The 17,159-nt window shown below is 49.7% G+C and overlaps 1 protein-coding gene across 2 annotated transcripts in view; it reads left to right on the forward strand.

Moving 5' to 3' along the window:
* The window catches only part of LOC144143358 (annexin A4-like), a 395,087-nt gene that overhangs the window by 11,349 nt on the left and 366,579 nt on the right, over positions 1–17,159 (forward strand). For both annotated transcript variants that reach the window (XM_077675128.1, XM_077675131.1), the window contains exons 3-5: positions 5,995–6,066; positions 11,679–11,757; positions 14,509–14,603. In XM_077675128.1, the coding sequence (XP_077531254.1) occupies positions 5,995–6,066; positions 11,679–11,757; positions 14,509–14,603 (246 nt within the window). The remainder of the gene's footprint in view (positions 1–5,994; positions 6,067–11,678; positions 11,758–14,508; positions 14,604–17,159) is intronic.

Raw genomic sequence — 17,159 nt, forward strand, 5'->3', positions numbered from 1 at the left:
GCCGACGGACACTGAAGGTACATGTGTATACCGCACGATATTCAGGGTATTTAGTACTGTGCCATCATTGCTCTCAAGGCCGACGGGATCTTTTTTGTCGCCACCCGGCTCATTTACATGGCCCGGGGCTGGGGTAGACATTACACGAACATGCATGCGGGAAACTGAGGAACAGCCACGTTGTGTAGTTTTTACGCGACCATGACTTCTGCTGCAGCGGGATGGGGAACACGGCCTTTTTCTACTACAGCGTTCTGCTCTGTGACGTCATTGTGTTAACTAGCCTTGTTGCTGAGCAAATCGTGCTCGAGCGTGCACGAGGAGCTGGCCATATTTCTTTCCGCGGGCGCAAGTTGCACTCCTTTAGATGGCATTTGATACGTGTCGCGTGCTGCCGGTTTGCCCAGCCATTTGCACTACAAAAGTCGACATCGTCAATGCCTTTTGCGATGTTCCAGAGAAGTTGCCAAGGAGAGCGGGACCTGTCCTTAGCCACAGTCAACGGTACTTGAGGCTATAGTTAGACTTTTAACTGCGCACCTAAGACAGGATGAAACAGGAGGAACAAACAAGTGCTAATTCTAAGACAGGAACACATACACGCACGCCACACGTCCAATGGAGCCTAAATAATCAAAGATCAAATTAACGGCCTATAGGCAAACAAAGCATTTTACGTGCGGCAGTCAGGATGGGTGTATGTATCAAGATCGTTCACTTGTGTTCATGAATGTTAAAAGCCATCAGGTGCAGAAAGGGCTGCCGGAAGTGTGTATGGTGGGCGGTTAGCGTTAAATACGGGAGTGTTTATTAGAAAAATATGTAAACGTAGACCCGTTAATGTGGGACAATCTGCTACACCCGCACGTGTAGCATAGTGAAGAGAATAAAGCTCTCACGCCCCGCGCCTCGCGCCATGACCTTGATGTCATGCGCGTGGTGCCGGGCAGGCATTCCTTCCAACATGGTGTCAGAAGTGGGATGTGCTGACCGCTGCTCTCCGCCTGAACGACACGTCAGCACACCCAACCAACCCTCGTTCTGAAGCCGCTTCTGCCTCGTCTACGGGCCTTCCCTCGACTACAGACCTGCTTGCGACCTTCGCGAGCGACTCACCCTCGATGGCCAACAAGAACGGCAGCGCGGCCTCGTTCCAGATCACGGCACCTGACCCGTTCACCTTCTCACCGTCAGACTGGCCCCAATGGAAGAGACGTTTCCTCCGCTACCGGGCTGCTTCAGGGCTCAGCGATCGACCCAAAGAATGCCAGGTGGATGCACTGGTCTACCTCATGGGACCCCAGGCAGAGGACATCTTCAATACCTTCAAACTGACTACTGACGAACAGAAGAACTTCGACGCAGTGCTTAAGGGCTTCGAGGACTACTTCATACCTCGGCGAAACATCATCTACGAGCGGGCGAAATTCAACACCCGAGTCCAGCTGGATGGTGAGTCAGTCGAAGATTTCGCAACAGCCCTACACGCACTAGCAGATTCTTGTAACTACGGGGAGCTCCGCGAAGAGTTAATTCGAGACAGACTAGTCGTGGGCCTCAAGAACCATAAACTGTCGCAAACTCTGCAGCTTGACCCCAGCTTAGACCTAATGAAGGCGCTAACCATCGCTCGTCAGAATGAAGCAGTCCAACAGCAGCAGGCAGAACTCTTATCGGGCACGCCAAAGGAAGCTGTCAACCTCGACGCTCTGAAAGTACGGCGTAGTAGACCCGTTAAAGACCCAGTTGCAACGCCACCCCCAACCACACACCACCCGAGGCGTTTCAAGAAATCATGCGGCTGGTGTGGCAAAGAGCGTCACGTGAGGGCCATCTGTCCTGCCAAAGACTGCGTCTGCCAGAAGTGCGGGAAAAAGGGCCATTTCCAAACCGTCTGCCGCTCAACAAATGCTCTTCGGAACATCGAGCAGGAGCCAGGTTTCCTGGGCCTCATGGCGACGACGGCTTCATCCAGGTGGGAAGTCTCTCCCCTCGTCGAGTCCCAGACCCTGGTATTCAAAATCGACACGGGAGCGGATGAGACTGTTATCCCGGAGCGACAATTCCGACAGCTCTTCAAGCACGTCGTTCTGACTTCCCCCGACCGGAGGCTTCAGGGTCCAGATGGAAAGACTCTGCGCATCTCGGGACTGGCAAGGCTTCGTTTCAAGCTCAATGGCCGAGAAAGCGTAGAAAACGTCTACATCTTACCCGGTCTGCGCACAGCCCTACTTGGCAAACCAGCCATCACCAACCTTGGCTTGTTCCCGTCTGTGAACACTGTTTTGGATTTAAACATAGAAAGAGATTTTCCCGACGTTTTCCAAGGGCTCGGAAAGCTGCAACAGGAGTATGACATCGTGCTCCAACCTGACGCAACTCCGTTTGCCCTGACGTCTCCACGACGGGTACCACTTCCCCTCCACGAAAAAACCAGGGCAGAGCTACAACGAATGAAGGAAGTTGGCGTAATTACTCCTGTCACGCAACCCACAGCATGGTGCGCGCCAATGGTCGTCGTACTCAAGCCTTCGGGGGCACTCCGAATTTGTGTAGACTACACGGAACTAAACAAGTCTGTACTCCGCGAGTGGCATCCCATCCCAGCTGTTGAACACACCCTTGGCATGCTTCGAGGAGCCGCATGGTTCCCGAAAATCGACGCAACCTCGGGTTTTTGGCAGATCCCGCTGACTGAGAGAAGCAAATTGATCACGACCTTTATAACGCCCTTTGGTCGTTTTTGCTTCAATCGTCTACCCTTCGGCATTTGCTCTGCTCCTGAACACTTCCAACGACGCATGAGTGACATTCTGCAAGGCCTCGATGGGGTCGCCTGTCACATGGACGACATTCTCATCTGGGGTTCGACTAAGCAGGAGCACGATGAGCGACTCCGAAGTACTCTCGAGCGGATTCGACGCGCTGGTGTCACCCTAAACAAGGAAAAATGTCAGTTTGGCGTCACGAAAATCTCGTACTTAGGGCACGTCATCGAGAAAAACCATGTTCGACCTGATGAGAGAAAACTCAAAGCCATCACAGAAATGCCTAGGCCAACTTCCAAGACTGAACTTCGACGGCTACTGGGCATGGCGACTTACCTCGGTCGTTTCGTACCGAACATGGCCGAACTTCTCCAGCCCTTGTCCAGCATGCTGTCTTCAAAGCAGGAGTTCGTCTGGGAGGCCGCACAAGAGGATGCATTCGGCAAATGGAAGAAACTGCTCTCATCCAGCCCAGTTCTAGCCGTGTACAGCAACGACAGGCCGACGAAGATCACAGCGGATGCGTCGTCCTACGGTCTCGGCGCCGTATTGCGCCAAAAGCAAGAGAACGGCCACTTCGCTGTTATCGCCTATGCCTCTCGTGTACTTACGGAAACAGAACGTCGATACCCTCAGATTGAAAAGGAAGGTCTCTCTCTCGTCTGGGCATGCGAGAAGTTCCATGACTACGTTTTTGGGATGAAGTTTTGCCTTGAGACCGACCACAAGCCCCTAGTTGCCGCTTTTTGGCTCAAAACCCATCGACGACTTAACGCCTCGTCTACAGAGGATGCGGATGCGCTTAATGCGTTACGCCTACGAGGTCGTTTACGTCCCCGGCAAAGAACTGACCGCAGCTGATGCCCTATCGAGGTCTCCCGTAAGCCACGGCGAGACGAATGAGCTCGAGAGAGAGATTGAAGGACACGTGGGTCAGCTGTTATCTACGCTCCCAGTTTCACCACCTTCCTTGGACGAATTGAAACAGGAACAACAACACGACGAACTTTGCCGCCAGCTCCGTGCATTCACGCAGAAGGGTTGGCCGAGCCGTCGCGACCTAAAACAAAACCTTAAGGAATTCTGGCCACATAAGGACAGCATCACCGAAGTCAACGACATCCTGATGCATGGCTTTCGGATAGTCGTGCCCAAAAAGCTACAGGAGTCAGCTCTCCGCGTACTGCACGAAGGCCATTTCGGCATCGACAAGTGCCGTGCGAGAGCAAGAAATGCTGTCTGGTGGCCTACGATTGACACCGACATCGAGAATCTTGTCAAGTCTTGCCGGACCTGCCTCCAGCACAGGACTAACCGGAAGATGCCGCTGCAGCCGACAGAATTTCCTGACAGGCCTTGGCAGCGAGTCGGCGTCGACCTGTTCTTCATTGGAGGAGCATGGTGGCTAATCGTCACCGACTACTACTCAAGGTATCCCGAGTTGGCCAAACTCACGAGCCTGGATGCGAGGGCAGTGGTGACTCACTGCAAGTCAATTTTCGCAAGGCATGGAATTCTTGAAGTGGTCATCAGTGACAACGGTCCACAATTTTCAAGGGGACCTGACTCACCGTTTGCAGCCTTCGCCAAAGAATACGGTTTTAAACACGTGACATCGAGTCCCCGGTACCCTCAAAGCAACGGGCTCGCGGAAGCTGCCGTAAAAGTGATCAAGAGCTCCCTCGAGAAGACGGGCGATCCCTACAAAACGCTTTTGGCGTACCGGACGAGCCCACTCAAGAACGGTTACTCTCCCGCTTAGCTCCTAATGGGTAGGAGACTCCGCACTACTTTGCCGGTTTCTGCGGACAGCCTAGTCCCCTGCCCCCCGGACAGAGACAGGCTGAGGGCATACGAGGCTGAAAGCAGGAAAAAGCAACAGCACCACTTCAACATCCGGCATGGGGCACGAGACCTTCCGGACTTGGACCCCGACACTGACGTATGGATCGTGGACCTTAAAAAATTTGGCACGGTCAAAGAGCAAGCGGAGGAGCCGAGGTCCTACTGGGTCGACACGGAGTATGGATCTGTTCGCCGCAACAGAACTCACCTGGTCGCAATGCCTCAACATTCCAACGAGTTGCAGCAACAAGAGACAGTCCCGCGGAACCCATTATGCACAAGCAGTGACCATACTCACAGCAAGAGTGGCCTGTGCATAATTCCGCCATCGCGGTTGGAACCGTGACCTTTTTAGAGAGGGGAGGATGTGGGACAATCTGCTACACCCGCACGTGTAGCATAGTGAAGATAATAAAGCTCTCACGCCCCGCGCCTCGCGCCATGACCTTGACGTCATGCGCGTGGTGCCGGGCAGGCATTCCTTCCAACAGTTAAGCCATTAGGAATACGCCGGTATTGGGTCCACCACTTTGTTTCACAGCTGCTATGGATATAGATGGATCAGAATTCATCGCCCATACACCGCACCAATGAAGTGCAAAACGGGGTTCCTACAGCTACTTTTCTCCGATTGTCATCGTCATCTGTTTCCCTTAGCGATGTTTTCTTCCTCTGTAGGTTACTATGGCTGAGAGGATTGGCCAGTCGCTCTTGTTCGCCCAACATACATGGAAGCCGGCTTTGCTCCTCATCTAATTGGTACTGGCGTACCTACCGTGCTCAAATTTTTCCTTTAGTACTGGGTACATGTGTGTAACACACGTTTATAAGCCGAACCACCGCGAATTACTGTGTTCACCTTAAGTCGACTAGAATCGACAAGTTGCGCTGTTAATTCTACAGGTTGCGTGCTCGTTTCGCACTGGAAAGACCCCTGATTCAAATCCCACCCAGCGCAAAATTTACCCAACGCCGCCTTTCACTTCAACTAGTTACGTAGGAACTTCTCTGGGAAATGTGGTGTCAATGCAAACAATCACTAACCTGTTTCTCATCCTTTGAGCTTTCGACCACATTGTGCGCCGTCCGTCGGCCATTTTGAGTTACATAGAAGCTGAATTTTCGACCAACGTTGTTAACTAAGTCTTTTGCATTAAAAAAAAGCACCTTCATAGAACTTACGCATCTTCCAACAACGGAATAATGTAAACTTGAAGGAAATACACTTATCGGGGTCACCGATGCCTGTACGGCCTGGTTAGCTAAAGGATTCGGTGCAGACTTTATCTCGTCCGAAATCCCACTAAGCGAGACTCTCCTTAACAATATTGTTGTTTTCTTGTGAAGAGCTTGTACTGGTGGCGATATCGTTGCATTGCAGGCTGCAGGCAGATTCCAGACCACTCCCTATCCTGGATATTCCGCCACCACTGGCGGCGCCTACCGAGGCAGTGTAAGCTTGTTTAGAACGAAGGGTAAACTTCGATTCGCCTCAAGGGTCGAAAGATTGAGGGTGTAAAAAAAAAAAGGATCGAATATATTGTACAGTCAAAACTCCAATATTCAGTAAAAACTAGTTCCCTGCTTACGCTCTTCTGTAATGTCAAAACTATGGTTGACCGAATAGTTCGGTATTAGCGAGGTGGTGATGGCCGAAACAAGTTTATGAAATAAATAAAAATAAACCTGTTTCCTTCGGCTTTAAATGAAGAGCTCGCAAGCAAAACAGTACACTCCCGTTAAGATGAACTCGATTATGGCGAATTTTCATGAATACGAATGGTCACGAACAACTTGTTTGTTTTGTAATGTGCACAATGCAAATAACGCCCGCTTAAGAGTAATTTCTGATAATACAAACACATTTTCACGGTTGCTTCGAGTTCATCTCCACGGTAGTTTAGTGTAGCACCCGTTCAGTGTTTCAGGTCGACCAACCGCGGTGGCTCAGTGGCTAAGGCGTTGTGCTGCTGAGCACGAGGTCGCGGGTTCGATTCCCGGCCGCGGCGCCCGCTTTTCTGATGGAGGCGAAAAGCAAAAACGCCCGTGTGTACGAGATTTCGGCGCACGTTAAAGATCCCCAGGTGTTGAAAATTAATCCGGAGCCTTCCACTACGGCGCGCCTCATCGCCTGCGTTGCGTCGGCGCGTTAAACCCACAATTAATCAGTGTTCCAGGTCGCAGAGAAAAAAAAACGAGCTGTCAAATACGCGCGAAGGCGTGAGGTTGCGACGTGGAAAACTCATCGGTACACACTTACGTTTGCATATCTGTTGTATCCACCGCCCACCGAGTCACCATACGTGGCAGAGAGATGTAGACGATACCTCGTACCCACGGAAAAGAGAGCCTTTATTCTTGTTACATGCTATTTATAACCGGGCTTGCGGTTACTGATGACGATGCTGGAAGTTGGCCACCTTAGCATTGTGCGCAACCTGGTGGCGTGAACAGAACTACATTTACACAACACAACATCCCCTCCTCCCAAAAAGGGGCACGCACAGTCACTACATTGTCTCGCCTCACTTTCAGGACTTGTCTCAGTCCCTCCTGACATGTTCCTTGGTACACTCATGTCCGTGACGTCAACACTCGGCACACCAGTACTTGCAGTTGAAGTTGGAACTGCCGTTTTGGCGGTGCTGGCCGGGGTAGTAAGTGGCTGGAACATCTGGGCACTCGGGGGCTGTGCTGCGGTGGAGCCGGGAGTCCCAGGGGAAACGCAGGTTGCCTCTGTCGCAGGTTTCCAGGCTGCAGTGTAGGGAATCAGCCACTCACGATTCCAAACGCGACCGTCGCTCAGCTCGTACGTGTCCTCATGTTGGCGCCGAACCACGATGAAATGAGGTGAATACGATGGGGAACCCTTTGGCACATGTCCCGGTAGCTTAATCCGAACTGCTTGTCCTGCGCTCAATGACGAATGTTTGGCTGCACGACGTCGATCCGTATAGTGCTTGCTTGCAAGCTGTTTCCGAGTTACCCTTTGCTTGACGGCTTGAAGCTCCACGCCTCCTACCTCAGGAACACTTCCAGTCGGTCCTGCAGCGAGATGGAGTCTGGTCCTTGGGTGACGGCCGTGTAGGAGAAGAGCAGGTTTCTGAGCCGTAGTTGCATGCGGGGTGCAGCGGTAGATCCCAAGGTACTCTGTGACAGCCTCCTTTAGTGGTCGGTGTTCCTCCAGACACACCTGAACGTAGTCCTTTAACACACGATTAAACGGTTCCACTTGTCGATCTGACTGTGGATGATAGACTGCCGAGAATGTGTGGTGGATACCTCTATTGCGCAAGAATTCTTCAAACTCGACGGATATAAATTGTGGCCCATGGTCACTCACTATCTCCTTCGGATAGCCTTCACGGCTAAATATACTCCGCAAAAAGGACATGGTCGTCGCTGAAGTGACGTTGTAGGTGAACCCTATTTCTGACCACTTGCTGAAGTAGTCTACTAAAGTAATGGCAAAACGACAGTCCGGAGGAGCCCTTGCGAAAGGACCAATGATGTCGATGCCTATCTTCTCCCACGGTGCTGAAGGAAATGGTACCGGCTGCATTCGCGGCACAACTGGCTTTGCTGATTTGTCAACACACTGACAAACGGCACAAGTCTTGATCAGCTGTTCGACGTGCTTGTTCATGCCAGGCCACCAGTATTTTTCTCGGGGTCGTTGCTTTGTACGCGTGATGCCTGGGTGTGATTCATGGGCGATATACAGAAGTCTGCTCACCAACGAAGAAGGTACCACGAACTGTTCCCCTTGGAGCAGCAGGTCATTCATCACTGACAGTTCGTCCCGAACCCTGTAGAAAGGCATTGCTTCTGGAGGCAGCGTCTTGGCTGATGGCCACCTGGACGTTGTCCACTGCATCGCTTGGCAAAGTACAGAATCCTGCGCAGTTGCGGTTACGAATTCCTCGTGAGTTAAGCATGAAGAAACCAAGCAAACAGCATCTTCTGGCTCAGGACGGGCTCCATACTTCTCCTGCGGTAACCGGGAAAGGGCATCTGCGACAGTGTTTTCAGTGCCCTTCTTGTATTCTATTGTGTAGTTGTATGCCAGCAGTCTGGCATGCCATCTGGCAATCCTGAAAGGTTGACGGCCCGCTCCATTTGCACCGAGCAGTGTCACCAGTGCCTGATGGTCTGTACGTAACGTGAAGTGCCTGCCCCAAAGGTACCTTTTCCAGTGCTCACATGCCCACATGCAGGCTAGTGCTTCCAGTTCGCCTATAGAGTACTTGGCTTCAGCCGGTGTTAGGCGCCCTGATGCAAAAGCGATGGTATGCAAGTAATCACCCTTCTGTTGCTGGAGTACAGCTCCTATGCCAATGCCAGAAGCATCTGTTGTAACAACTATTTCCACAGCAGGGTCAAAAAGGTGTAAGCAGTTACTTGCCAAGAGGAGCTTCAGCTGGTCAAAACAGGCTTGCCTTTCCGGCGTCCAAGTGAAACCTACTCCCTTCCGCAGGAGCTGTTGTAGAGGCTCAACGAGTTCAACATAGTGCGGTATGAATTTTGCGTAATACCCAACCATGCCAAGGAAAGAGCGCAACGTTGCTACATTTGTGGGGGCTGGAACTGTCTGGATGGCCTCTACATTGCTCACAAGTGGGCGAACCCCTTCTTCGGTCACTCTGTGACCCAAAATGTCAAGCTCCGTCACTCCAAAAATGCACTTATCATTCAGTTTTAGCCCAGCATGGGCAATGCAATTCAAAACCTGCCGAAGGCAGGCGTCGTGCTCTTCATTTGTACACCCAAAAACAACAATGCCGTCAATGTAGCAGAGAGTATTTTTGCAGCCTTGTAAGATTGTAATCATCATTCTCTTGAAAGCAGCTGGTGCCGAAGCGAGTACAAAATAGACACGCTTGAACCTGTACAGCCCATGCTCTGTGATGAAAGCAGTCAGGTCCCTGCTGTCTGGGCTAAGAGTCAATTGATGATAAGCCGATTCCAAATCCAGTCTTGAAAAGAACTTTGCACCATGCAGCTTGTGTAGTAACTCTTCAGTGTGGGGCAGGGGAAAGGAGTCCACAATGATTGCTTTGTTAGGTTCCCGCAGGTCTACACATATAATAATTTTCCCGTTCTTTTTCTTCGTTACAACTATTTAGGAGACCCAAGGGGAACTGTCAATTTTCTCAATCCCATCTGCCTGTTCTAGCCGATGCAGTTCAGCTTCCACAGATTCCTTCACCGCAAACGGCAAGCGTCGTAGTTTAGCGCTTACAGGAGCAACATCCTTGCTTATCATGACTTTATGCACGAAGCCCTTTGTAAGACTAAGACCCAAATGCCCGTCAAACAGGTCAGAGAACTGGGATAGCAGATCAGGAGAGAGCCCTTCTGGTTTACAAGAAGTGTGGAAGCAGCTCAGTGACGTACCATTTATCTGTAGTTGCAGTGTGTTGATGGCGTCGATGCCCAGGAGATTGGTGCCTTGTGGTACCACGTAGAAAAGGAGTTGAGCATGCCGGTTCTGATACTGGACTGGGGTGGCGAAGCATACTTGAATGTTGATTTTTCTGCGTGAAAAATCGAGCAATGTCGCCGATGTTGGCTGGAGTGGTGATGGAAGCCTCAGTTTGCTGTACGTGTCAGCAGCAAGAATTGAAACTGCAGAACCCGTGTCCACGAGAAAATCGACGGAATTTTCTTGAACCTGTACTTGTATGCGCACTCCGGTGCTCTGTTGCCCGTTAAGTTGCAGTACGCTGAGAGCTGTTGGATCGCGGTGCTGGACTTCTTGAACAGCGAGTGACTTCTTGCTAAACTTCTCGCTACGACATACTCTCTCGAAATGGCCTACCTTGCCACAGTTGTTGCATGTCTTGTTCCTTGCTTTGCAAATACTAGAATTGGCTAAGTGTTTCGCAGAGCCGCAGCGAAAGCAAGTCCTACTATTTTGTTCCGACGAGGCATGTTCGGCTGGCCCTGGCGCCAAACGCTTATCCACTTTTTGCACGTACCCTGCAGGGCTAGCTGATGACAACTCCTTGGAATATTTTGCAGCTTCTTCGATACTTCGAGCAATTGTGAGGGCCCTGTCCAACGTCAATGAGGAGCCTTCCAAAAGTAGCCACTTCCGAAGTACGGGGTTGCTCGTCTTGCGGCAAGTTGGTTGCGTATGAACTCGTCGGCCCTGTCATTAAAGGCGCAGGAAAGTGAAAGTTCTCGCAGCAAAGAAACGAACATGTCCGCGGTCTCACCCGGCAACTAAACGCGTTGACCAAACCGCTGGCGTTCAATGACAACGTTAGTACTTGCTGCGTAGTAGGCCTCGAGCGTCTGTAGAGCAGTCTTGAATTCGTCGTCGTCCTCCCTAGGTTGCTTGTCTGGTAGCGTGTAGTAGATTCGTTGTCCCATGACCCCCAGGCAATGTAGAAGGAGCGCCTTGCGGCGTGCTGGCAGGTACGCGTCGCTTGCCGACGCTACGAGGTAGTTCTCGAACATCCGACGCCATTGCGTCCACGGTATGGCGGGCTTTCCCGGTGTCGGTAGAAACGGCGGCGGCGGCGTCAGTGCCATTGAAGAAGATTGCAGTATGCCGTACTTGAGTAGTGACGTGGCGTACCGCCCGCAGCCGAAAAGGGTTACCTCGTCGCCATTATGCTGTATCCGCCGTCCACCGAGCCACCATACGTGGCAGAGAGAACCTCGTACCCACGGAAAAGAGAGCCTTTATTCTTGTTACATGCTATTTATAACGGGGCTTGCGGTTACTGATGATGCTGGAAATTGGCCACCTTAGCTTTGTGCGCAACCTGGTGGCGTGAACAGAACTACATTGCACAACACAACAATATCGTTTTTCGTTATTTATAGATTTAGGGGCCCTTTCTAACAGGTATGTAGCGACAATGACCGTCAGCTAATGTCACCTCAAATGCCTTGTAATTCGAAAACCGAATTACTGCATAATCGGATGTGACAGCGTTTGTACGGTAGCTAAGTAAAAAAAAAAACGATGCTGTTGTTATTTTGTGGTGTTTCACGTATTAATTGCACTGTCATTCCGTCTATATAAACACACAACCCCTTTTCATTTTCCAGCAAGGGACGCTGAGGCCGCATCCCAACTTCAATGCCCAGGCGGATGCCCAAGCGCTGAGAACGGCGATGAAAGGATGGGGTGCGATACTCTTCTTGCACTTACGCATGCTTTCCCTTCAAGGTGCAAAATCCGTTGAAGCTTGGAAGCCAAGTTGTCATGCTTACACACTAGACGCGATAAACGCCAACGCACGCAATTTCTCCAAAGATGCGAGAATTATCGAAGGCAACCTTTCTACGCTGACCTCTGCTCAAGAGTTAGTACGTAAACACCTGGTAGCAGCAAGCACAGTTACACGCGGCCCTCACCCGCCGCGGTGGCTCAGTGGCTCACGCGTTGTGCTGCTAGCTGAGCCCAAGGATGCGGGCTGGCTCCCGGCCGCTGTGGCGGCTTTTCTGATGGAGGCGAAGAGCGAAAACGTCCGTGTGTGTCAAGATTTCGGCGCACGTTAAAAATCCCCAGGTGGTCAAAATTAATCCGGAGCCTTGCACTACGGCGCTCGTCATAGCCCAAGTGCAGCTTCGGCATGTTAAGCGCCAAAAGTCCGCATAGGGTCCTCCAACTCTTCCTAACGGCGCGGCTCATGCACAGTCGTGAGACTTCATGTGAGGCTTTTTGTTATGTTTGATTCCACTACCGACAGCGCTAAAGATAGTCTTGTTCCTCCTTACCCTATATTTTTGTTCGTCTTTGATTTCGCCTCTCTACGATGCCGTTTTATTTACACCTAGACTGCCTGCTTACATAAATTTATTTATTTATTTATTTATTTATTTATTTATTTATTTATTTATTTATTTCGTCGATTTTTTATAGGGTTAATGCCGTGTCTTTTAACAAAGAAGCAAACCTATCAGTGTTGTACTATTTATTTTATCCCTGCTCTTAAAGGCAGGCTCAAGTTAAATTTCGTACGCTACAGGGAGCAGCTGCCTTAGGCTATATTGCCTCCTAACTTTTGCCCCGTGAGTATTCAAATATTTTAGTCTCCTCTAGTTCCTTGTAGTTCCCTTTCCCTGTACTGTTACTGTTAAAGCAAAGGCTTTCGGGAAGGCCACTATTTCCCTCATACGAAATTGCACGGATACCATCACATCATTAACGCCATATGCTGAATCGTTTGTTTCTGCTCCGCGGAATTCATGCCCCTTCATTTTGGGTATGGTTGCTTCAGAGCAAACCTGTTTGTTCTCAAGCACCTACTCTAGTCTCAAAGAAAAAAGCACTGCTATTTGAGTTACCATACAGATTTTCTTTATAAAATTTCTTTCTGTAGATATTAACGATGTTTTCAATTTCATTTTTTTCCTCCAGGCTCCATAGATTTGTTTTTGTCTGTTTTGCCACTTTTTCAACTATCCTGGCTGTCTTTTCTTCTCCACTGTTCATTACATATTCCGTTGTTAGCCTTCTAGTCTTTCTCAGCCACTGCGTGTCTGCACTTTTCGTGTAGGCGTGCCAAAACAATTTAACTGTTCAGCCGTAATTGTTCGAGGTTTGAGTCGGCTTCACTGTAATGCACAAAAGCAATGTGGAAAAGTTAGTAAAGGGTTACGTCGCTTTGTAGTTGGTTTGACTGTTGCACACCAAGCCCGTTTAAACTATGAGAACGGGCTATGAGAAAACACATTTTGGGCGAAATTAAAAAGTGGTATCAAAATAGTAAGGTGCTAGGGCCTTTTATTCGTATTTTTTTATTTATATCTGGGAAGTCATCCCAAGTTCCCCCGGGGAGCGCAATGCGGTACGTCATGGACGGACGCACGACGTTCGGTGGGAAGTAGTCCGGGAATGCTCACGCATTGCAAAATGTCTCCCACGTCGTCCTGATGTCGTGCTACTGCCGTCGGCTCTTTTCAAGCACCGCCAATTTGGGTCTTGAAAAGAGTGGCGTTCGATATCTCGGCAAGGCGCTCACAATCGCGTTCACTGAATTTGCCAAATGGAGGTGGTAGCAAGCACGTACCTTGGCCCCGAAAAATGTCGCTTCGATCACCTATGATGTTTAATTTCGCGCTGCTGCTCGGGTGGCAAACATCGGCGCATGGTGCCTTATCCCGGAAACCTTACTTCTTGAAGGAATCGGCCCTTTCACTACCTCAGCGACCCGCTGCAGAATGAGGAAAGGATGAACCCAAGAACGTCTCCTCGAAGAACGTGTCGGCAAGTATGAGCGCTGGCTCATATCTGCCCTTTCTAACGTCACTAACCAACCAAAGACGATCCGTACGGAGCACGCCTTTCCGGATGGGATGTTGAAATGTTTTGGAGAGACTTAGCCGGCCACACGAAGCACGTGCTTGCATCGACTGGTTCCGAATTCTGCCCTTCTGCCGCTAAACGATCTTCCTGCCCGGTTTTTTCTCGTCCCGTTCGACAGATTTTTTAAGTTTAAGGCTGTAAGCTTGGAGCATGCCTCGTGGTCACGTCACACGACATGCTCCAAGGTCACTTACACTATCAGCGACTCGCGACATGTATTGGACGCTTTTTAGAGATTGCGGAACGCGCGGAAGAGTGACTGCGTAACATCGCAGGTGAGGACTTACAGCAAATGCGGTTAAATGAAGGTATTGCTTAAAAAATAACCACTGGCTGGCAAAGTAATTACTTCCGAGGTTTTAGCAATAAAAGCATTTTATTGTTCGTAGCGTCGAATGGGCCATTGCTTAAAGGGAGACGTAAATAATCGGTGTATTGTATTTGGACTGGAAACACTAAAAGTGGCTCATGCTCAGCAAAGCAGGAGAGTCTTGTGCTTATGACAATACGTCATTTTCCTCCTGACAAAGTGTTGTTCAGGGTACCGTGCTTCACCGTTCTGTGCAGGCACTGACGAAGACGCCATCATCAACATTCTCTGTACGCGGACTTGCCCACAGAGGCTGCAGATTGTCAGCACGTACAAGCAGATGTATGGCCGTGTGAGTTATTTTCTACAATTCAATGCTTATGTAGACCTTTAATTTGTTGCACTAGGTTTTTGTAACGGGCAGACGTACTTCCCTGACGTACCTTCCCCGAAGGCAGACGAAAGGTCCACTGAATTCCGTCATAATCACAAATGTACGGTGTTCTGAAACACCAAGCATTGGACATAATTCAATTGCACGAGAAAAAAGAGATCACATTCAATGAAGTTCATAATGATTACTAGTACATACCGCATATGCTTTAGACAAGTTCATAGGTCAATGTAACCATTGGTTTAGGCATTCCGGGGATCTAACTCAAGAACCATTTATTTGGCAATTACCTGAAAGGGTGCGCAAATAGCACTGAAAAACGTTTTACCGTCACCAATCGAAACACTGCAAAATTTAGTTGAAAAAGTGCGACAGGAACTTAAACATGAGACTGATCAGTCAAATAAGTGAGCATTTAAAGGGACCCTGTAACACTTTTTTCAACTTCTTTTGAAATCGTAAGTGCTTGCAGAACGTAGCACCAAACACACCCAGTACTTAGATTAGGGGGTCGCAAAGTACCTCAGCCAAAAATTACTTCTCTATGCCCATCAGATAACTTGTAAACTCGCTAAAAAGATTTTTCTCTCTTTCCCGGTCTTGATGTTCTTCGACGTCTCGAATTACGTCACTAATGCCATGTAGCAGCTGTTGGCCGGTTTTCTTTCAGTTGCAGCAATGACCGCTTTTCAATAGCAGCTTTTAAAAAAAGTCACAAAAACAAAGCAGAAATGAAAGGCGTATCTGGTGCGACGAGCAAATCACGCAGTGCCGCTCCGTTCTGGAGATAACTATACCTTTCGCAGGGGTTCCAGACGCGAAGGAAAGACTGAAAGCGCTTATCGAAAGTATTGCAGGGTCCCTTTAAAGAAGCGAACAAGTAGGCGTTCATAGGACATGACCCTCAGCTTAATTGATGTTTGGCAAGTCCCCGTTGCGGACCTCAGCAATGTGTTCGTATGTGGTCGTCGGCATGGATATGAAGATGTGGGCAAAGATCTTCGGTATAAATGGTGCATTTAACGCGAAAGCCTTAGATCTCTGTTTCAAGAACGCGTGTAGTGCGAGACAGAAATCGATTGCGCAAAACAAGCTGGGGATCACGCGCCGGGAAAGGGAAACAGCAGTGCGGGAGGAGGCTCGGATTGGGGCTCAAACAAAGGGCGAATCAGCGCTCGCAGAAAAAAAAAAAAAAAACACAGCAGCGCCAAAGAAGAATAAGCCGCTGCCGCGCATGCAATAAATACGAGCCGCTTTGAGAGGTGATGGTACCGACGGCGGTGAACAGGAGGCCCCTGGCGATGGCGAGCGAAAGAAACGAGTTTCAGAGGGTGCTGTCCAGGTGGATGGTGAAGTGGCGACGGGCGCGGCCGCGAAGTTGGGCATAAAGTACAACCGCAGATCAACAGAAGGTCCAATTGGGCTTTTGCCTTCACATTGTCAAAAAAATCTAAGCATGCTGGGTAATTTTTATCCTTCTTGCTTCGAGGAGTGACAAAATCTATGAAAACCATAAGTGTTTCCTCTGCCTCGGTGACTTATAGCAAGCCACAAAAAGCCCATAGGAAAACCCCGAAGTTACGCCATCTAATCCGCAAAGATTTCCCGGCCCCTGTAGCTATTATTCTCGTTTGAAACCAAAAGGCCATGGGTCTTTCAAAAAACTTATTTTTTAGACGAGTAGTACAAATTTCCACGGGCACCCTACCCAGAAAAAATTCATAAGGTATGATTTTTTCCATACGCTGAAAATTGTTGATCTACGGTTGGTCTGTTGCCGGAAACGACCTGCTGGAACCAAGCCATAGACAGATTGGCTCTAAAAGATACGTGCATAGAGCACTTTCTTTGTCAAACAATAGTGGGCGAGCACACGAGCGGGTGCACATGTGCATATTCTTCTCCCGAAGAGCGAATGAAATGAATTTGGGGCAGCCGCTCATGATGAGGAGGACGATGATGACGATGCTCTATGCTAATAATAGGTCTGTCATGATTGTCATTATCAGAGGAATCTATAGTGTCTGGCGTTTAGCCTTACCGTCGTAACGGTTGCGGCTAAAGGCATAATATGCGACTGCTCGCGAGGGCCTACCATCGACTGAACCGGGATACTGCCGAAAAATGAGCTTGAAATAAGTTCCCCTTCACACACCCCGCAGCCGCGCCCCCAAAATAGATCAGCCCCGTAGATAAACAGAACTCCCCCAATAGCATTCCCCTAGCAACCCGGAAAGTGACATCAATGCAGAAAAAAAGTAAGGTAGACAGTGTTGATCCAGCGTTTCCTATTTTGAGGTTCCTCTGCACTCAACGACTGGCCGAGGGCAGTGGCCCCAAATTCTGCCACTGCATTCAGCGATAGGCGAGGGCAGTGGCTGACGCTTCTGATGCTCTTCTCCAGGTCTGCGGTATGTTTATTCTGTGGTGACTAATTTAGGGCAGCCTTGTTTACACGGTGAGAGGCTTTCAACGCGTTGAAATGCTGGCCGTGCAGCTACTAGGACGGCAAGA

Source organism: Haemaphysalis longicornis, unplaced genomic scaffold (genome assembly GCF_048455015.1).
Source record: "Haemaphysalis longicornis isolate Haplotype H1 unplaced genomic scaffold, Haemaphysalis longicornis Haplotype H1 scaffold_1, whole genome shotgun sequence".
NCBI classification, from domain to species: domain Eukaryota; kingdom Metazoa; phylum Arthropoda; class Arachnida; order Ixodida; family Ixodidae; genus Haemaphysalis; species Haemaphysalis longicornis.